At 40.7% G+C, this 23,568-nt stretch overlaps 1 protein-coding gene across 1 annotated transcript in view; it reads left to right on the plus strand.

Moving 5' to 3' along the window:
• The window catches only part of itga8 (integrin, alpha 8), a 219,569-nt gene that overhangs the window by 145,247 nt on the left and 50,754 nt on the right, over positions 1–23,568 (plus strand). Inside the window, exons 23-25 of the mRNA XM_072575823.1 lie at positions 3,159–3,239; positions 14,247–14,352; positions 18,645–18,803. Of these exons, the coding sequence (XP_072431924.1) occupies positions 3,159–3,239; positions 14,247–14,352; positions 18,645–18,803 (346 nt within the window). The remainder of the gene's footprint in view (positions 1–3,158; positions 3,240–14,246; positions 14,353–18,644; positions 18,804–23,568) is intronic.

Consider the following 23,568-nt stretch of genomic DNA (forward strand, 5'->3'; position numbering starts at 1 on the left):
TGGTGCTGGAAAAGCACAGCAGGTCAGGCAGCATCTGAGGAGCAGAAGAATCAACATTTCGGGCAAAAGCCCTTCATCAAGAATGAGGCTGGGAGCCTCAGAGGTGGAGTGATAAATTGGGGGGGGGGTGGGGGGGGGAGCTGGGGGCAAGGGAACTAAGAGTGCGATAGGTGGATGGAGGTGGGGGTAAAGGTAATAAGTCGGAGGGGAGGGTGGAGTGGATAGGTGGGAGGGAAAATGGACAGGTAGGATAATATTTTCTCATTGGCTGTTAAGCTGCATGTTCTTAAGAGCTTGTCCTAATGCACCTGAACTTTCAGGAAGTTCTCAAGATAAAATTTGCTTTCATGTCAATATGTGAAGAAAATGTAAACTGTACATATTAAGCTGAAGCGTTTGTGTTTTTCTCGCTGTCATTTATGTTGAGTTTTTTTTGGAGAGATTTTCACTGCAACACCTTGTGAATTTTCTTGAAACAAACTTACCTCATGACCTCAAAAAGTGTGGCACTAGAAAAGCACAGCCGGTCAGGCAGCATCCAAGGAGCAGGAGAATCGATGTTTCGAGCATAAGCTCTTCATCAGGAATGTGGGGGGAGGCCCACCTCTGCCCTTGAACCCACCGCTCCAACTGAAGCAAGGGCTGCCCCCCCAGTCCTCACTTCCCACCTCACCAACCTCCGAATACAATGCATCATGCTCCATCATCACTAAACAACCCCACCGCCCTGTGGCCAACACTTCAACTTCTACTCCACCAAGGGCATGCAAGTCCCGGGCCTCCGCCATCGCCATATTCTACTCGCCCGTCACTGGAGGAAAAATACCTCATCTTCCGTCTTGGGACCCTCAAACCACATGGGATCAATGTCAATTTCATCAGTTTCCTGATCTCCTCTCCCCCCACTTTATCCCAGATCGAAATCCAACCCATCACCACCCTCTTGAACTGTCCTACCTGACAATCTTCCTTCCCACCTATTCACTTCACCCACCACTCTGACCTATCATCATCACACCCCATCTTCATCCACCTATCACATTCCCAGCCACCTTCCCTCCAGCACCAACCCCCCTCCCATTTATCTCTCAGCTCCCTTGGGCCAACCACATCCCCCACCACATTCCTGATGAAGGGCTTATGCTCGAAACATCCACTCTCCTGTTCCTCAGGTGCTGCCTGACTGGCTGTGCTTTCTCAGCACCACATTTTTTGACTCCAATCTCCAGTATCTGCAGTCCTCATTTTCTCCTCACCTCAATAACTACTAATCCCATACCTATGGTTCCTTCTCATCTGAATCTATCCACTTTTTACCATATACTATTCCTAGGACACCGTGTTACTGGTGGGATATCCCAGAATTGATCAGCATCTAAAGACTGTTGTGCACCTGGAAAAGCACTGAGAGTCCAGAGCTGCCAATCACAGTTCTTGAGTCTTGCCCTGGACATGACAGACAGGGGGAATTTGGTGGCCCATTCTGCAGGCAGGGACTTAAACTCCTGCTAATCAAGTTGGCACACAAGCGTGTTGTCCTTCTCCAAGAACAGCATGGGAGGCCATAATATCAGACCATGCCAACTTAGTCAGAGATTGCCAGCTGGGTCAGTACATTGTCAGCATCTGGAGAAATGCCAACAATGTAGGAAGATGGTCAATGATCTTTTCCATTCCACTGGCATAAGTGCCAATATCTTCTCTCCGTTACTTCATACCCACTGTGTCGCTTATCAGCCAGGCTCATGCCCTCCCACTTTCATTGTTGCCATAACATTTACTTTCACTCACTGTCACCCACCCAACCCTCAACACCAGTCACCCTGCCTACCCTCTACACTGCCTACCCACTCAGTCAGGACATCTCCCCATCTGCACCAAAATTAACAGCCAAGCTACCCACATCCATCTCCCTGAATAGCTACCTCTCACTCCAGGAGGAAAGTAGCCCCTAGTAGGACAAAAAGAGTCAAGATCGGTGATGGGCTGTCCAACATTCACTTCTCACTCCTAATGTAGATCATATTCTGACTTTGACCTACCTGAGTAGCTTCCTGACTGGACTGATATCAGAAACTGTCCTTAACTGACTGTGCAATCACCTACTGAGCAAAAGCTATCTCCCTTGACTTGACCAAAAATCACTGACTTCCATTCGAGAATTCTCAATCTCCAATCACTTTTGCACATTTAGTAAGTAGGAATCTGAATATTAAGTCATGGTTGTGCCATCAACAAAGTGTTTTGCAAGTAATAATCTACTTTAATTGACAATATATTGTTGTCTTGTGAGAAATTCACCTCAACATTCTGCAAGTGCAGAAAAGATGCAACAAATTAAACCTAACATCAAGATAGGCCTTCCTAAACTTCTTTCTACTACAAATTTCACTATGGACCTTATCGTTTTTGCCCCTATAAGGTTCTTCCTCTTAATTCTCATTCTCCTCACTGATTATATACTAAGGCTAACTTTCTTTGAAACCTGCATATCTGATTTTGAATATTTTAATTGAACTGCCTTTATTTTTAATTGTGGTACTGATAACTTGTGGCTCATTTTAAAAAAAACTTTTGAAACCAGAGATTAAATGATTATTCTGCACAAGTGATAAATAGGATTTGTTCATTTTGTAGCTTCAGCTTTTCATATTCTGTTGGAAGTAAGGTTGAAAAATGGACTGATTCAAAATGTCAAGATTGGAGGAAATTTGTGACTTCAACCTGTTTCAACCTTCATATTTATAGTTGCTGAAATATAATGATTTAGCAACATAAATATTCTGAACAATAAAAATAACTCGGTCATCTGCCATGAAATATGGTCTGAAGTTCCCTTTAAGGATACAGGGGAGTTAAGTTGAACTCGAGTCATTGTTTTTCTTCCTTCACCTCAATAAATATTAATGACTTGTAATGCTATTTTGGTGCTTAAAGCATTCTTTTATAGATATTTATTCGATAATAAACACTTAATCAACTGACAATTAACTCTCTGAGGTTTTACTTTTTGTGTGTTTTACTGGCAACAAAACTTTCATACAAGCTAAAATTCCTGCAACATATGTTTTTTAATGTTTGCCCAAATTCTGATTTCTGCTGTTCAAAGATAGATTTTCCCTTGTTGAATGAGTTTTATTTTCTGCCTTATATTTCAGTTCAAATAAGGATAATTCAAGCAGCAACTTGGTCCAAGTGCAGATCAATGTCAGTGCAGTTGCTCAGGTCTATGTTCGGGGGTAAGTATATGCTTTCTCTCCTCACCTATTTGGAAACTGGATAAAGGTCATTTGTTCTCGCAGCGCATGCATGCTTAAGCAATGCAAAGCAAGTTTGGCAGAATGATGTAACTGCAGGCTGTCCAATGTCACCATTTTATACTGTTGCCAAAAGTTAACATAGTGTGAAAATATTTAATAATGGAGAATGTGATGAAAATAGTAGCATTTCCATTTCTATAAGTATGCTACTATTTCCATTACTAGATAGTTCAAAATTTTGAAGAAATATTAACTTTAGCATCTGTTGAATTAACTAGCCTTATTTTGTTTGAATTATTTAAGGAAGTAACAGAAGCTCTGCACAGGGACAACACAGTCGATAGGGTAGAGATGAACTTCCTGAAGACCATTGATAAGGTGCTTGGGTGGGAAGACCAATTCTTGTGATAGCAAGAAGGCAGAAGCTATCTCCTCAATGTCACCTGCCTGATTATATTGCCCTCCCTGCACTATCTCGGAAGGAGGAGATTCCACCCATGGTTAAACTTCACATAAGATGATCATTAACTGGGGAAGAACAACATAAATCCTACTTTGGAAGTTCGGACCAAAATGCAAAAAGGCAAAAGCAGGGTTCTAGAGCACTCTTTCATGGAACAAAAATAGCTGCTCATTTAACTACTTAATAGCAATAATTAAGAAATAACTTATTGATTATGATTTAAGATACCTTGAGAATATGAATCATACTATATTATTGCATTGTCTCTCTTAAATGGCACCTAAGGTCCTCTTTTGACCTATGGGCAAGGCCATTCTAAAGACTTCTCATTCCAAGACTAGTCAGAGGACAATAGGATAGTGACCTTCACCTCATATTTCTTCACCTGAGCAGATGCTGCCTGACCTCCAAACAACCTCGAGGGAGTCAGTAAATTCTACGCAGTACTCTAATTGTGACTTGAGAAGCTTAATACAGAAACAAAACCAAAAATTGCTGGAGAAACTAAGCAGGCCTACCAATATCTTTGGAGAGAAAGCTGAAGAAGGATCACCAGACTCAAAGTATTAACTTTGTTTCTCTCTCCACAGATCTGCTGAGTTTCTCCACCAATTTCTGTTTTTGTTTCAGATTTCCAGCATCTGCAGTTCTTCACATTATTCTGTGGTTAATACAGCCTTCAGCATGACTTCCCTACTATTGTACTCAATACTTACATTTGTAAAGTGTTAGTTCTCCAGAAAAAAAGACTTCAATAGGATGAAAGTTTCATGAATAACAAATGTAGGAAGTTTAACACAGCACTGACATCCATTAAATCTGACTAGACACAAATATATGTTTCTATATTTTACAGTAGTATTGATCAATTGATTTTAATTTCAGAATTAACATTCTCCTTATTGCCACATTTAAGCAGCTGTAAATATCAGTAATGTTATTAATGGTTTCAAAAACTCACAGATGTGGAAACCAGATGAAGAAAATATGCTGAAATATAATAAAGCAGTGATTATGTAGCTGAACTCCATTTGTTTATGTAATACAACACTATAACTTTTGGCTTAACCTTCCTTTTATCACAACAAAGTAATAACATTCAACTATTTCCTTTGTAGACTGATCTTTGTAGACTGATCAGTGACTGACCACTGTGTTTCTTTTGGGAAGTGTTCTTATGCCAGTATTTAGAGGGGAAGCAAAGTTGAGGGTGGGAATGAGGAAGATCCTGGAAATCTCAGGACTACAGATGTTCTGCTCAATCAAACTGCAGGATCTCATTATCATTTCTTGCTTGGTTGGTTGGTTGGTTAGCTACTAGGTGGGAAAGTCAATGGCAGTGGGCTGACCCATTACAGCAAGATTCCAGCATCGAAGAGGTTGACGTGGGTGGGTGGGTACTAGTCTTTGGGACAAAGAGCTTCAGTGAAATAGGCCACTAGCTGTGAAGGAAAGAGAAATTATTGTGCATAAGGCCTGGAATCATGGATTTATTGGGTTGGAGGTGTTGGCTGACTGTGACAGTAGGATTTAGTTGAGGGGCTGGGGATAATACTTTTGCCTCTTCTGGCTCATTATATAGCAAGGCAACAAAAGGTATGTTTGTGCTTGAACTAGCTGTTCCTGTCTTTGTATTATGTCTGAGTTTTCCAAGCACTGTGAAAGCAGTTGACCAGTGTTAACTTTAAATCAAGGCCCTAAAGGCACTGTTAGTGTCTGATTTAAAAACATAAAACATAGGAAATAGGAGTAAAACAGATGCCCAACGAAGTTGCTGGACTATTCAGTACCTTCATGGCTGATCGTCTACCTCAATTACATTTTCCCACCAGCTTCCTATTTTCCTTGATTCCCTCAGTACCAAAAATCTGCCTCTCAGACTTAAATAGTCATCCAATAGGAAGACTGAGGAAACTGGGTTTGCATTCTCTAGCATTGTAAAGAATACGAGATTGAAGCTTACAAAATGTGAACAGGGCATGTCAGCTTGAATGTAGATAGCTTGTTTCTTCAAGCTGGTGAATATAGAACCAGGGAATATAATCTTGGAATAGGGGATAAGCCATTCAAGACTGAGATGAAGAGGAATTTCTTCATGCAGAGGATGATCGATCTTTGGAATTCTCTACTATATAGGTCTGTGGAAACTCAATCATTGAGCATGTTCAGTAGAACATAGAACATAGAAAAATACAGCGTAGTACAGGCCCTTTGGCCCTCGATGTTGTGCCGATGCAAGCCCACCTAACCTCCACTAGGCCACTATCCTCCGTATGCCTATCCAATGCCCGTTTAAATGCCCATAAAGAGGGAGAGTCCACCACTGCTATTGGCAGGGCATTCCATGAACTCACGACTCGCTGAGTAAAGAATCTACCCCTAACATCTGTCCTATACCTACCATCCCTTAATTTAAAGCTATGCCCCCTCGTAATAGCTGACTCCATACGTGGAAAAAGGTTCTCATGGTCAACCCTATCTAAACCCCTAATCATCTTGTACACCTCTATCAAGTCACCCCTAAACCTTCTTTTCTCCAATGAAAACAGCCCCAAGTGCCTCAGCCTTTCCTCATACGATCTTCCTACCATACCAGGCAACATCCTGGCAATCTGCACCCGTTCCAGTGCCTCCACATCCTTCCTATAGTATGGCGACCAAAACTGCACACAATACTCCAGATGTGGCTGCACCAGAGTCTTATACAACTGCAACATGACCTCAGGACTCCGGAACTCAATTCCTCTACCAATAAAAGCCAGTACGCCATATGCCTTCTTCACCGCACTATTTACCTGGGTGGCAACTTTCAGAGACCTGTGTACATGGACACCAAGATCCCTCTGCTCATCCACACTACCATGTGCTGTTTGCTGTAAAAGCATAAATGTTGGGCCACAGAAGATATTAAATTTTTGAAAATAAAAGAAGTCCAAGGATTGCACCTGTGCAATAGTTTGGAGTATATTTTATGTTAACTTTAATTATGCAATCCTTTCCCACTTGTTCCAGGACAGGAGAGATAATATTGCAACACGGTCTCAAGTGCTTGTTAACAGTGTAGGGTATTTAGTTGCAATCATTTTTTTTTGTTTAATTCAAGTTGTAACTCTCTGTTCAAGTTCATTTCCAGTGAGTTATGATGTCAGTGGTCCAGGATGTTGGGTAGCTTACTTCAACAATGTAAAGAAAAGGGCTGTTTCAGTTTTAGTTTGATGATTGATTATGCCAGGGTGGGTTGGCCTTTAATTGACAGCTTCCTTTTCCTTTATCTAATTGCAGTAAATCTAAATTGTTATAAATAGTTCCATGGTTATCCCATCCCACTCTGTTCTAAACAAAATCACATCCCAATAATTGGCTTCCACCCAGTTTGAGCAATATCAGCTGTGTGCACCGTTTATTTATTTGATTTTGTTTCAAATCTAGAATTGAAATATATCTCACACAGAGCTCATATTAAAGTGAAAAGCTATTTTTAAAAGACTTAGGTTATGAAATGGCCCGGAGTGCTTGCAGGAAATATAAGTCCTTTTCTTGTGACTGGTGTTATTGGTACTGTTGTTCATGCCTCCTCTCTTTATTCATTTTGTGCGATGTGGGCGTCGTTGGCTGGCCATAATTTATTGCCTGTCCTCAGTTGCCCTTGAGAAAGTAGTACTGAGCTGCCTTCTTGAACCGCTGCAGTCCATGTGCTGGGGCTGACCCACAATTCAGTAAGAAAGGGAATTCCAGGATTTTGACCCAGCAACAGTGAAGGAACGGCGATATATTTTCACTTCAAGATCGTGAGTGGCTTGGAGGGGATCTTGAAGGGAGTGGTGTTTCCATAAATCTGCTGCCCTTGGCCTTCTAGATAGAAGTGGTTGTGGGTTTAGAAGGTGATGTCTGAAGATCATTGTTGAATTTCTGCAGTACATCTTGTAGACAGTGTACGCAGCTGCTACTGAGTGTCGGCGGTGAAGGGAGTGAATGCTTGTGGATATAGTGCAAATTAGGGTCGCCTGCTTTGTCCTGGGTGGTGTCAAGCTTCAGCGTTGTTAGGGCTGCATTGATCCAGGCAAGTGGGGAGTATTCCATCACATTCTTGATTTGTGCCTTGTCGATGGTGTATAGACTTTGGGGAGTTAGGAGGTGAGTTAATAAATCAGTGCAGGATATATACACTTAATGAAAAGGTCCTGGGGAGAGTTGCTGAGCAAAGAGACCTTGGAGTGCAGGTTCATAGTTCCTTAAAAGTGGAGTCACATATGTAGGAAAGTGAAGAAGGTGTTTAGGGGTAATCCAATATGAGGACAGGAAAACATTGTGGCTGTAAGAGTTGCTCCTTTTTTGGGATATTTTCAGTGTTGGAGCCTAGCTCCTCAAATTTTCAGAGCAATAATTACTGTTTTACAAGCTGTTGCATTGTTTTGGAACTTGGAGGGAAAAAAAGGTCAAAACAATGGCACTTTAAACAGGAGGAAGGGAGACAAAGGTAGTTATTCACATGGGCAGTGTTTCATATGCAGAAAGAAACCTACACTGCTGTCTGACCCAGCAGTGAACTTTCACAACTACTCCCTCTGCTGTTTGATTTCCAGTATCTCTGGACTTTGGAGTTCATCTCAAGAAAAATTAACCCAACAACAAAATTCATAACTGATCTTTGAAGAAACCTGTGTGGGAGATCACAGCAGGGGAGTAGCTAAATGGCTAGATTATTTTTTGTAAATCTACAGTCATGAGCAGAGTGGGTTCCTTTTGATTTTATGTTTTATATTGGGATCTGTCTCTTGATTAAACTTTAAAAATATAAAAACATAGGTACTAAGCTAGCTTGGAGCAGTGTTTTTAGAGCAGTAGGTCTGTGCTATTTTCAGTCTGTTAGATTGTTAAACTGTAAAGTTGACCTTTAGTAGTGATGCACTCTTCCTGTTCGATGTGGGAGAACAGGGAGAGTTTCCATATTACTAATGATAATGTCTGCAGGAATTGTGTTTGGTTGTGAAACCTATTAGATCGCATGGATCAATTGGAGAGGCAATTAGAGACAATGAGGAATTTACAGGAGCTAGGGAGTGTCATGGATGGCAGTTTCAGGGAGGGAGATAAACCAAAGATACAGCCAGGTAGATAGATCACCTCGAGGAAAGATAGGAGAGGGAGGCAGGTCGTGCAGAAGTCTCCTGTGGCTATCCCCATCTCAAACAAGTATGCTGTTTTGGAAAATGTAGAGGGTGATGGACTCTCAGGGGAATGTAGCACTGACAGCCAGGTTTCGGGTACCAAGACTGGCTCTAATGTAATGACGGGTATGCCAGGTTCCAAGCGATTGATTCTGATGGGGGACTATCTGTTGAGAGATACAGACGGAAGTTTCTGCTGCCGCCAGTGAGATACCAGAATGGTGTGCTGCCTCCCTGGAGCCAGGATCAAGGATATCTCGGAGAGCGTGTAGAATAGGGGAGAGGGAGAGGGACCAGCTGGAGGTCATTGTAGAACTAATGACATAGGAAGTGAAAAGGATTCTGAGGAGTGAATATAGTAAGTTAGGCAGGAATTTTAAAAGGTGGTCTTCCAGGGTAATAATGTCTAGATTATTCCTGGTGGCTCGAGCTAGTGAGTATAGGAATAGGAGGATAGAGCAGATGAATATGTGGCTGAGGAGCTGGTGGAAGGGAAAAGGATTGACATTTTGGATCATTGGCATGTCTTCTGGGTTAGAAGTGATTTATGAATGGTGGATGTGACCAAATCCCAGGATTCACACAAGTATTTCCATGTTGTGGGATTTTTATGGCCTCAGATTAAGGGAGTGGGTAGTCAGCCTACATGTGGAGCAATCATGCCCTTGCTTATTGCATTGTGATCATTTTAGAGCACCCACCCCTATCGCCCAACTATTTCCATAGAGTTGAGCCTGTTTTGTCAGGAGACAAGGTTTACTGCATATCAAAAGATTGTGAACATTGAGTTTCCTAGTCTGAAATCAGGACTCCTTTGACAAGTAAGTTCAAAAGCCGCTGATAACTTCACCATTCATTATGTAATGATGTTATTTTATTCATTCCCTGGAAATCGGCATCATTGGCTAGGCCAAAATTTATTGCCTATCCTTAAATTCCCTACAGGAAATGGTGGTGAGCTGCCTTCTTTAACCATTGTCCATATTGGTATACCAACAGTGCTATGCGGAAGGGAATTCAACAATTTTAACTATGCAACAATGAAGGAACAGTGATATTGATCCAATTAGGGTGATGCATGGCTTGGAGATGAATTTGCAAATTGTGGTGCTCCCATGAACCTGCTGCCCTTGTCCTTGTAAGTGGTGGATGCTTTGGAAGATGCTGTGGAAAGGTGAAATATTGCCATGCATTTTTCAGAATGGTGCACACTGTTACCAATGTGTGTCAATGCTTGAGGGAGGGAATGTTTAAGATGATGGATGCAGGGCCAAACAAGCAGCCTGCTTAGTCCTGGATGGTGTCCAATGTCCTGACTGTTGTTGGAATGCCATTTATCCAGGCAGATAGACCGTATTCAATCACACTGCTGACTTGAGACTTGTAGATGGTGGACAGGCTTTGAGGAGTCAGGAGGTGAGTTACTCACTGCAGAATTCCCAAACTCTAACTTGAATTTGGTTGGTCCAGTTCAGTTTCCAGCCAATGGAACCCCCCAAGATATTGATAGCAGAGAATTCAGTAGTAGTAAAGTAGTAGGGACTCCAGCTTTTTACAATATACATTAATGATATAGATGATGGTATTAAAAGTAATATTAGCAAATTTGCTGATGATACAAAGCTGGGTGGCAGGGTGAAATGTGAGGAGGACGTTAGGAGATTACAGGGTGACCTGGACAGGCTAGGTGAGTGGACAGATGCATGGCAGATGCAGTTTTAATGTGGATAAATGTGTGGTTATCCACTTTGGTGGCAAGAACAGGAAGGCAGATTACTACCTAAATGGTGGCAAGTTAGGTAAAGGGGCAGTACAACGAGATCTAGGTATTCTTGTACATCAGTCAATAAAAGCAAGCATGCAGGTACAGCAGGCAGTGAAGAAAGCTAATAACATGCTGGCGTTCATAACAAGAGGAATTGAGTATAGAAGCAAAGAGGTTCTTCTGCAGCTGTACAGGGCCCTGGTGAGACCGCACCTGGAATATTGTGTGCAGTTTTGGTCTCCAAATTTGAGGAAAGACATTCTGGCTATTGAGGGAGTGCAGCATAGGTTCACGAGGTTGATTCCTGGAATGGCGGGACTATCTTGCGTTGAAAGATTGGAGCAACTGGGATTGTATACCCTTGAGGTTAGAAGGCTGAGAGGGGATCTGATTGAGATGTATAAGATTATTAAAGGATTGGACACTCTGGCGGCAGGAAGCATGTTTACGCTGATGGGTGAGTCCCGAACCAGAGGACACAGTTTAAAAATAAGGGGTAGGCCATTTAGAACAGAGTTGAGGAGAAACTTCTTCACCCAGAGAGTGGTGGGTGTGTGGAATGCTCTGCCCCAGAAGGCTGTGGAGGTCAAGTCTCTGGATACTTTCAAGAAAGAGTGGGATAAAGCACTTAAACTTAGTGGAGTCAAGGGTTATGGGGACAAGACAGGAACAGGATACTGATTGAGGATGATCAGCCATGATCATAATGAATAGTGGTGCTGGCTCGAAGGGCAGAATGGCCAACTCCTGCACCTATTGTCTATTGTCAAAGAGCAATAGTCAAATTCTGTCTTGTTGGAGATGATCATTGCCAGACACATGTCTGGCATTAATGTTATTTATGATCCCAAATGTTATCTGAACATAGTTTAGTTCTTGCTATGTGTGGTTGTTTCAACATCTGAGGAGTCACAAATCTTGCCAAAAGATATGAGTTAGGGTTCCCTATTACTCACCTACTGAACTGTACTTGTGAACAATGGTAGGCCTCTCATGGCATCTGTACCCTGGCATTCCCAGTTTAGGTCTGATTCAGAAAGTGGCATTCCTAATTCCAGCCCATCTTTGTTATCCTACCATAAAAATAGCATGGGGGTGATCACTGCCAGCAAGAATCATATTGTGGGATCAGGAACTGACCTGATTTACCATTCCTGCCTTGAGAACGAAAATCCAGGATTAATTGCAAAATCTCCCACATCCTGAACAGCAGAGCGAAATATCTCGAATGTTCATGTTTTGTGATTGAAGGCTCTGAGTAATGGAATGCAATTATGTCAAGGGCTCAATAATGTGAAGATGTATAATCTTGACTCCGAAGTATCAGATCCAAAGATAAATTTCCTGGAGTGGGTACTTGTATGTATATGAAGCTGGCCTTTTATTTAGCAATGCTCCACTGCCTCATTTTCCTCCTGGGAATTCCAGTGCAGTTGGTTTCATAATATTTCTGTTGGCTGAGATTGAGAAATGTTGCCCTTTAGGTTGGGAAGGTTAGACATAAAAAAGGTTGTTAAAACTGCTATAGTTGTTGAAATAGTGGCTCTTGTGTTGCAAGTGATTCTGAACTCCAAGTGAATACTGTTTGCATCGTTAATGTTATATAGATTGTCATCCTTTGCTGGACAACAAACTCTGCAAAATTGCAAATGAGAAAAGGTTATGAATTGATCTTGTTGGTTTGAAACAATATTGGAGAGAATGGAAACCTCGAAAATTGCATGAATGGATTGAGCTCATCAGTTGTCTGTCTGTCTTTTACAAAAGGAATTGCATGTGCAAATAACTTGTTAGGGATCCTGAAGGAGGGATGTACCTTTACGCTTGGTATAGAATGTGGCTGTCTGAGTTTATTTACATTAGTGGTAGATACACATTGCTTGTCTTTGTTTAAAGAGGGGGTAGGGAATCTGTTAATATATTAATATACAGGTAGTTCCTCTATAATGCGATGGTTGCGTTCTTGTGCAACCCTGCATTATAGAAAACTCCTGCTTTAGAAACAAATCTGAAAGTGTTGGCAATGTAATCGAGTTCTAGCCAACACGCATTTTAAAAGTTTACACTTTAGAAACAGTGTCCCCAATTTGTCAATCGCATTACAATGAATTCACTTTAACGAAAGATGTATTATAGCAGAACGACATGTATCTAATTAGATGCATATACTGGGTATTAATTGTGGACTCACCTGTGTCCATATAAAAAGGAACAGACCAAAACCATGACTAGTGGGTTAGGATGTCCATATTTTCAATGTATTCTTCCATAAATAAATAATCATTGAAATTCTGTACTGAGTGATTCCAGTTCTGTTGTTCACTCACTGACTTTCTAAGGTAAAGCATAGTTTCTCCCCACACCTCAAGACTGAGACAGCAGGCCTCAAATTTATGGCTTTTCTCTGCCATGCCCATAGGCTTGATATTCAGCTTGAGACTGAAATTCTGAGGAACAATTGGTGGCAAAAATAGTACTCAAAATGCTATCTGACAAGAGTGCTGCACAGTTGAAATAGAACATCCTTTAGCTTATTTGTTTTTTATCCTTTAGCTTCCATGGAAGTGAGCGTATGGCAATATGTTTTTGTTTTATGTTCCCGATGTGCACTGGTGCCTGCAGTGACTCAGTATGTTAACTGACATTTCATTCAGTATTTCCCACACACTCATCTCACTTCTCCTATCACGAATTTGTGGATTTTATAATGTTACTGCAAATGTTTTAAAAACATAGAGATTTGTGGAATGTCAAAAACATATTGCTCCAGAAGCGGTAATGTGACAATGTTATGAGCTTCATAAAGTCATTCTCTGTGAACTTGATGTATGTGAAAAAAGAACATTGCTACACCAAATTTGGTGGCCACCTTTAAGTTTGAGGAAAGATTGAAGTTACAGATGAGGAAATAGCAAAGAAAAAGAACTTCACACCATGCCATGACAGCCGGCCTGAATGGCTAGGAATGCATTGCCATCACTTCAACAGGAAAGACATACCTCAGGGATTCCACCCACACACACAACCGGAGTGTTTATTAGCTGGGAGTTTTGAAATGATCAAAAGTGCATAATTCATGGTGCGTCATTGAAACCAGAAAGAGAAACAAAGCTTTCACAACAGTCTGGAAGCTTTGTTTAAACTGACCGTGGGTAATTTGATGAAAACTGAACCAAATATAGTTTTAGTTACTGTTTAAGAACAAGAGAAAGCATTATTTCTCCGAGTAAAGTGTTTGATGTGCTTTCTGAAGATAGCACGATATATAGAAGGCAAATATGTTGTTTCCATCTGGTTTTAATATTCTCCTAACGGTTTTCGTTTATAATTTGCTTTTCGTTAATGAAAAAAATGCTTTTTCTTCATGTAATCTTACATGTGATGGTCTCTACTAACTTCTAAAGGACCTCAGTTGCGGTCCATCTGACTTTGCCATTGTATTTGTCCCCTTTATGTTTGAAGTATCCATCTTGTAGGTCTTATTCGCTTTTGTGTTTCACATGCTTTCATTTTTTTTCCTCATGTTGCTTTAAAGATTAGGACTTCTGTAGCTTAACCACAACAATTGAGCCACTGTGTTCTTGTAATAGGGTGTCCCATCCTGAGCAAATCTTTCTACCCATCACTGACTGGAAGATTAAAGAAAGACCTAAGAAAGAGGAGCACATTGGACCAGTGGTTCAGCATGTTTATGAAGTGAGTTCTACTTTTTTTTAAATAACATGTTTCTTATATTCTTTGATAGATAGATGAAAGAGTAATGATGGGGTCCTGGAGTGGAATATTTGGTCACAGCAGACTAGTATTCTGGTTTTAAATCAATGGAACCATTTGAACATTTGTGTTGCACATGCTAAATAATTAATTCCAGATTCAATATTGATTTTTTAAATTAATGATTATTAGGAAGCAATCATTGTGCAACTGAAAAAGAATGCCACCATTAGATTCCTCCTTTGATAATAAATAGAGTCAGAGATGTACAGTGCAGAAACAGACCCTACGGTCCAACTTGTCTATGCTGAGCAGATATCCTAACCTCAGCTAATCCCATTTGCCACCACTTGGCCCATATCCCTCTTAGCCCTTCCTATTCATATTACCGTCTAGGTGCCTCTTAAATGTTGTAATTGTACCAGCCTCCACATTTCCTCTGGCAGCTCATTCCATACACGCACCACCCTCTGCATGAAAGTGTTGCCCCTTAGGTCCCTTTTAAATCTTTCCCCTCTCATCCTAAACCTATGCCCTCTAGTTCTGGACTCCCCCACCCCAGGGAAAAGACCTTGCCTATTTATCCTATCCATGCCCTCATAATTTTATAAACCTCTATAAGGTCACCCCTCAGCCTCTGACGCTCCAGGGAAAACAGCCCCAGCCTATTCAGCCTCTCCCTATAGCTCAAATCCTCCAACCCTGGCAAAATGTAAATCATTTTGAACCCTTTTAAGTTTCACAACATCCCTCCAATAGGAAGGAGACCAGATTTGCACACAATATTCTAAAAGTGGCCTAACGAATTCCTGTACAGCCACAACATGACCTCCCAACTCCTATACTCAATACTCTGACCAATAAAGGAAAGCATACCAAACGCCTTCTTCACTATTCTACCTACCTGTGACTCCACTTTCAAAGAGCTTTGAACCTGCATTCCAAGGTCACTTTGTTTGCAAAGATTTCTCATGAACTTGAATTTATTTTTAGTTTGGTCTATCTATCCATAGTTGAAAAATTATTGCTGTTGAATTCACTGTGATACAAGTTAGAAAGCCAAACCTTCTGACAATGTAAAATAAAACATTCATAACAATCTTGAACTTTTGTTTAAAATGACTAATTATAATGGGTATTTGGATGAAGGATGACCTAAATATAGTTTTGGTAAATGTTATAAGAATAAGGAAACATATTGGACCAACTTTCTGAGGACTGGCAATCACTCTCAAAATGCCTCTCCATCCTTTCTTTAAAATGTAAAGGAAGAGCTCCACGTTTCTGACAGATGATCCTGATCAGGGCTGCTCCAGGAATGCTGAGCCATATTTTAAATAAAACTGGTTCCTTGTGATGTAGGATAGATGGGGGTGAGGCTGAGACCCCGTGGCGATAGGGGCAAGGGGGGAGCATCCGCTAGGAAGCAGGTTTCGGAAGTACAGGGAATGATGTCAGGTCTAGTGGCAGAAGCATAGGTGGGGCCAGGAGGCTAGATCTGGCAGAAGGTGAAGGGAGTCAGATCCCATGGGGCAGAGTGTGTCAACTCCCACCTTTTTGAGGAAGTATTAAATCCAAAGGTGAGGGAGGGGGTGTCTGGTCCAAGGGTTAGAGAGGTTGTGTCAGGTCCAGTGGTGAAATGTATCAGATCCCAACAGTAAGGTTGGGGTTATAACTGGTCTAGGACATGTGTAATTGAGGGTATATGTGGCATGTTGTAAGTCAGATAGATACTGAAGAGTTAGACTAGATTTTTAATAGTTTGACATTTCCTGAGTAACTATTCACTGAACTACAGCTGAACCCTCCGAAATCTCCAATTGAAATGGATACTTTTGGAGGGTCTCATGCCCAAGGAAATTGCCCATAGGCATCTTCACTTTCCAGAGCAATTCCCTTGAAGTTTCTACAATCGGATTCTGCAGGTCCCCATGCACAACTTCCATCTGCACTGCTGAAACAAGAAATGATTGGAAAATCTGGGCCTTTATTCCTTCTAAAATATTGTTTGATTTGCTTTCCGAAGATGGTAAGATGGATGGGAGGAAACTGTGTTTTCAACATCTGGTTAGTCTAGTTTTCATTACTTGAAAATAGCAAAAGTCTTTCTAAGGGCATTGTATATCAGAAAATCTCACATCTGTTAGCTTGTTTTGGGACTTTTTAGAGCCTGTTGCTGCATTAAGAATATCAAGGAGACAAAACAAAAGCACAGTTTCAACATTAAGAAAAACATGTCTACCATTGTGTCTTTGTGTCTTTTTAAAAATGATTGTGAAGTAAGGTGTTAATTTTAACTGAGGATTGTTTTCTGATGGATCCTTGCCACAGCTAATTGTGGTGAAGATCCAAATAGTAGATTTGTTGCCAGTATTTTCTTTCCAGGGATGGATCTATTGGGCTGATTGTTCTGGTGTGACAGAGAAAAACCACTTGGTTGTCTCATGAAAGAGGATCTTGTCTTTAAAAAGATGTAGTTTGCTTCATAATAGCAATTAGCTACAATTCGGGTCCAGTTGTGAATGTGGCATGGATAATAAAGTAGAGCACTAGAGGAGGAGACTTCACAAATATTCCCACTCTCAGTGATAGAGGAGCCCAGAACAGCAGTGCAAAAGACAAGGCATTTTCAAGCACTTTCAGCCAGAAATGTCAAGTGTACGATATACCTCAGACTCTTCCTGAGGTTCCCAGCATCATAGTAGCCAGATTTCAAACAATTTGAGCCACTCTACATGTTAGCAAGAAATGGCTTAAATTACTGGATGCCATAAAGGCTGTGGGCTCTGACAATATTCTGGCAAAATCACAAGACATCTCTGCAGGTGTTCCTCAGGGTAGTGTCCTCGGCCCAACCATCTGCAACTAGTTCATCATTGATGTTCCCTCCATCATATCATGAGAAATGGGAACGTTCACTGATGATTGCACAATGCTTAGTATCATTTGCGATTGCTCAGATCCTGAAGCAATCCATGTACAAGTGTAACAAAGTTTAGCTTGGGCTGAAAAGTGGCAAGTAATATTCATGCCACAGAAATGCCAGACTATGACCATCTCTAATAAGATAGAATCTAGCTCTCAACCCTTTGAATTCTCCACTATCAATACCCTGGGGGTTACCATTGACCAGAAACTAAACTGGAATAGTCATATAAAGACTGTGGCTACAAGAGCAGGTCAACAGCATGGAATTCTACAGTGACTAACTCAACTTCTTCCTGCTCAATGCTTGTTCACCATTTGCAAAGTACAAGTGTGATGGAATACTCTTCACTTGTCAGGGTGAATATCTCCAAAACACTCCAGAAGCTTGTAGTAAAGTTGAACATTTGATTGATATCACAACCACAAGCATCCACTCTTTCCACCAACAACATATATTTGCAGCATTGTGTACTATCCATAAGATGAGCTGCAACAGCTCACAAAGCCTTATTAGATAGTAGCTTCCAAACCCTCGGCTTGAACAATCTAGGAGGACAAGGGAAAGTAGATAAATGGGAACATCACTGCCTGCATGTTCTTCCCCAAGCCACTGAGCATCCTGCCTTCAAACTAATTGCCATTCCCTCACTGTGACTGAGTCAAAATCCTGAAATTCCCTTTCTAACAGCATTGTCTGTGTACTGATAGCATATGGACTGTAGCCACTCAAAAAGGCAGCTTACCACCATCTTTCCAAGATCAACTGGGATGAACAACAAATGCTGACCTACAGCCTGTGAATGAATAAAGGAAAAATGTTTTACACAATTAAGTAATTAGATATTGCTGACCACCAGTACTATACCAGGGAGAATGGTTAAGGAGAAACTCCTAAATTTGTTAATTGGAAAGATAGTCATTCCAAGCTGTTTGTTGCACCTCCTGATGATTGAATATGCAGTGGCATAGGCAGAGATATAAGTGCAATTCACCTACTCAGTAAAAGCTGAAGTGTGGTGGAGAAAGTAATTAAAGAAATAAACACATTTTGAAAATTTAACATGAACGGGCTTGGTGTCTTGTTCAAGTGTCAGTGAAAAGTGTAAGAGGTGTTCAGTTACTGACAATCAATTAAGTCATCTAATGAATTAATATTATTTTTGAGCTTTCAGCAACCATTTAAATTTCCTATTGTGTGTATTAACTTAGGAATTGTTTATGATATTACCCTTTTGTAGTATTTTACTGTTCTATCATGTTGACTGTAATGTACGCTATTGACATCCTATTAACAGCTCATAAGAGGAAGGTTTGTAATGTTATCTACTTTGAAAACATTTGTTCAGCTCCACAACAGCGGACCAAGTGCAATCAGGGCTGGAGTCATGGAAGTGGATTGGCCTAGTCACTATCGAGATGAATATCTACTGTACATTTTGCAGATAAAAACAAATGGGCCTTTACACTGCTACACGAATACTACAATTAATCCACTACAGTTAGAGGTAGGTATCACTGTACCCTTCTGTAAAATCATTCATTCAGATCTGTTGAAAAAAAGAGTTTAAATCAAGTACTCTCTATCTTCTCAAGTGAATAGGTCAATTGAATAAGAAAAGAAATATTGAAAACATGGCAACTGTAACAAATTCAGCAGATTGAAAAGTTTTTTTATAAATCAATAAACATATGCTTGTGACAGGAGTTTAAGTAGAATTGATTTTCCATCTGTAACAGTAGGAGAACACAGTGTGCAAGCTATATGAACTGAGAAATCTTAGATTGTGTGGCCAATTGTGTAGACAATTTAGCAGATTTATACTTAAGCACCTTCAACAGGATATAAATCACATTAAATTGATTAGACACTGTTCAGAATACATTTTGCATACTTATCATATAACATGCTGGAATGTAGTAATAATATAATGGCTCAGTGGTGAAAATATATTTCAGACGTAGGCCATGATAAAAGACTAAAAGCATCTGATGCCTTTCTGTCCCACTTCATTTATGTTATTGTCATTGCTGTGGATAATTTATCTTTGAATTTTTATAGTCACAACATACAAGTTTGCTAATTGCCTGATTTTCCTGTCTAAGTATATAGCCTGACTGATTAATAAAGACAATGACTGTGTGCATTGCAATTAATACATAGGGTGTTGGTGTTCCTGTGAGTTAAAACATTTTATTTTTTACCTTAAAACATACAGAGGAACACCGATTATCCAGCATTTGATTAACTGAATTTTAGATTATCTGAACAAGATCGCAAGAACAAGACCGATACCTTGCTAACTGTGTTACGCAGCATTTGATTAACTGAACGAAATACTCCCGGCCCGTATCCTTCAGATAATCGAGGTTCCTCTGTAAAACATGCTAGAAATTAGGAATGATGTTCACCTGCTTAATTGCAGAGATAATGATACATAACTGTTTTTCTTAACATGAATGAGGTGGAATTTTCTGTTCCAAACTCAGGGCCACAGCCATCCGACACATACATAAAATCTGATGTGATGACATTTGGTCATTAACCTGATGTTAATATTGAGTTCAACACCTTCAGATTGTGAACTCATTCCCATTCCTTCCCTTTCTTTTCACTTTACTGGTTGTATTGTCTGTCACCATGTTCCCCCCGCCCCCAGCCCACCACTACTCACTCCAGTGGGACTGTCTGTTCTTTCCAGTTTGGCAGTTAGACACACCATTGTTCTGCCATTCTCACATCCCAGTCACTTAATCCACACCATCAGCATCCTTTTTTCTCCCAGCACTCCAACTCCCACCTCCCACCTCCCCCCTCCAAAGCATTAATGCTGCCCTCTTCACACTTCATCAGCTCTGATGAAGAGTCATCTAAATTTGAAACGTTACCCTGCTCTCTCCATGGATGCTGTCTGACCCACAGTGATTTTCAGCATGGTTTTTTTTCAGTAAAGGGTCTTTGAATAATTCACTGTGGTCACTTACATTTCAAAACATGCGGTCATCCTAACACTGCTTAAATAAATGGAGGGAATTCAAAATTAGTTTTCCGCCTTCTACTTTTAGCACAGATTCAGTTGCAGCTGACACAGTCCAGTGTCGGGGGTCTTTAAATGGGTGATTGTGACCAAACTCTGCCATCTATTTTCCCATACATCCCAACTTTAATGTCCAATTGGGTGTATTGGCCACCATTGCTCACTGCTGTTCATTGGCCTCTTGCTGGGTGAGCATTAACTCACTGCAAGATGCTTTATCCAGTGTTTTCACTCAGAGGGTCATATTACAAGGCATTTAACAAGCAATAATGAGCATCAAATGGGAACTCACCTCTTCCCAGCAAAATAAGCTATACCGCTTGAGAAAAGAGTACAAGATATTTCGAAGCTACTTGGATGCTGCCTGAACTGCTGTGCTCTTCCAGCACCACTAATCCAGAATCTGGTTTCCAGCATCTGCAGTCATTGTTTTTACCTCAAGCTCAAGATGGGCTCACCAAACATCATGCCCGATTCTGCCACTCATCTGGTAAGACTCTTCCAGGAATTAACATTTCTAATCTGATATAACTCTTATTATAGAGTCATAGAGTCCTACAGCACGGAGACAGGACCTTTGGCCTGGTCTGTGCTGACCAAAATGTCCGTCTACGCTAACCCTATTTTCCTGCACTTGGCCTATACCCTCCTAATCACTTCGTATCTATGTATTTGTCCAAATGACTTTTAAATGTTGTTAATGTAGCCACCTCAACCACTTCCTCTGGCAGCTCATTCCATATACATACCACCCTCTGTGTAAAAATGTTGCTCCTCAGGTTCCCTTTTATTCTTTCCCCTCTAACCATAAACTGATGCCCTCTGGTCCTCAATTCTCCAACATTAGGACAAAGATTGAGTGTATTTACCTTTATCCATGCCCTTCATCTTATCCACCTTTCTAAGGTCCCCCCTTCAGTCTCCTATGCTCTAAATAAAAAAGTTCTAGCTTGTCCAACCTCTCCTCATAACTCAGACCGTTGAGTCCAGGCAACATCCTTGTAAATTTTTCTGCACTCTTTCCAGTTTAATAACAATGATGAGGAGGTGTTAGTGTAGGACTGGGGTGGACAAAGTTAAACATCACACAATACCAGGTTACGGTTTGATACTGATGAGGATGGCCTCAACTGGGACCTGGGGTTCATGTCACACTATGCTATATACTCTGACACACACACTCACACACAATCACACATACACAAAACTTTACATACTCACACAGTCACACAGACTCTCTCTCAGACACATACACATACACCCCCAACACTCTCACCCACACGCACACCGTCTCACAGGCTTATACTCCATCACACTCACACAAGCACTCTACCAAGCATGCACACATGAACACACACACACACACACACGTCCATGGGGTGAAATTGTATTTGCAGATACATTCTATTTTATTTAAAACGCACACAATCTGCAGGCAGTCAATCCATCTCACATTTTATGAATTCGTACTTTGGAAATAGAACCAATCTGACTCAAGATTGGAATACAGACAGACTTTAACCTCACACTTTTAGTGCATTGTCTAAGCTGAGGCACCACCTTTTTTTAATAAAACCTTAAGTTATCTCAGGAATGTGACTTGAAAGAAGTTCTGGGTTTACACATTAATGAATCAAAACCTGCAACCCATTCTAAAAGATGAAAAACTTAACAACAATCTAGGTTTGTTCAATATATCGTATCAGCTGCATGACACTATAATAGATTCTGCGTCTTATGATCTTGCCCCAGTAGCTACCTGACAAAGGAGCAGCACTCCAAAATATAGTACTTCCACATTGACCTGTTGGACTATAACCTGGTGTTGTGTAATTTTTAACTCTGTTTAATAACATCCTTCCTATAGCAAGGTGACCAAAACTGAATACAATACTCCCAAGTGCGGCCTCACCAACATCATGTATATTTGCAACATAACTTCTATACTCAATGCCCTGACTGATGAAGGCCAGTGTACCAAAAGCCTTCTTCACTGCCCTGTCTGCATGTGTCTCCACTTTCAGAGAACCATGCACCTGAACTCAAATGTCCGCCTGTTCCACTCCTACCATTCACTGTGAAACTCCTACCTTGATTTGACTTTCCAAAATGCAAGACCTCACTCTTATCTATATTAAACTCCATTTGCCATTTCTTGACTAACTTTCCCAGCTGTTCAAGGTCCTGTTGCAATTTATGATAACCCTCCTTTTCTCCATGATACCGCCTGTTTTAGTATCATCTGCAAACTTACTAATCATGCCTTGTACATTCTCATCCAAATCATTGGTACAGATACCAACCCCTGAGGCACTCCACTAGTCACAGACCTCCAGTCCAACATGCATCCTTCCACTCTTGCCCGCTGCTTCCTATCATCAAGTCAATTGTGTATCCAATTTACCAGCTCCCCTGGACTCCATGGGATCTAAACTTTCAGAGGCATCCTACCATGTGGAACCCTATCAAAGTCCTTACTGAAATTCATATAGACTACATCTACCACCCTGCCCTCATCAACCTTTGTGGTCACTTCATCAAAGAACTCTAACAAATTTGTGGAATATTTTATTTGTGGAATATGGCTCTTCTTGTTTGCATCTTTTTTTTAATATAAAGACTACACATGCAGATAAGAATGTCAAGAAAACTGTAACGATAAATTCATACTAAGTTAAGGGGCCAGTCATACTGAAAGAATGTACTATAAATGAAATTAATCACTGAACAGTTCAAACAACTGAATCACAAAATGCTAGATCCTAATCCTTTATATGGCATCGAAATGTTTCAATTTTTTTGTTAAAGTGTAGGGTTGAGCATATTAAGTGGCAACTAACATACAGTACCCAAAAGCAGAGAAAACTCTTGCCATACAGCTCATTAAGAACTGATGGTTAAATGCGGATGAATCTCTCTGCAAATCACAGGCCCTGACATTGTCTATCTGGCTTTCAAGAATCTGTTAGCCAATCAAAACCCAATGGCTTCTAGGTCCAGAAGTCCACTAGTCCAGGCTAATTCCTGAAAGGTAAAAACAATGACTGCAGATGCTGGAAACCAGATTCTGGATTAGTGGTGCTGGAAGAGCACAGCAGTTCAGGCAGCATCCAAGTAGCTTCGAAATCGACGTTTTGGGCAAAAGCCTTCTTCACTGCCCTGTCTGCATGTGACTCCACTTTCTGTGTATACTTGTATTCAATCTGTTCAGATGTGTTATGACACATCTATGACT

This window comes from Chiloscyllium punctatum, chromosome 8, assembly GCF_047496795.1.
Source record: "Chiloscyllium punctatum isolate Juve2018m chromosome 8, sChiPun1.3, whole genome shotgun sequence".
NCBI lineage: Eukaryota > Metazoa > Chordata > Chondrichthyes > Orectolobiformes > Hemiscylliidae > Chiloscyllium > Chiloscyllium punctatum.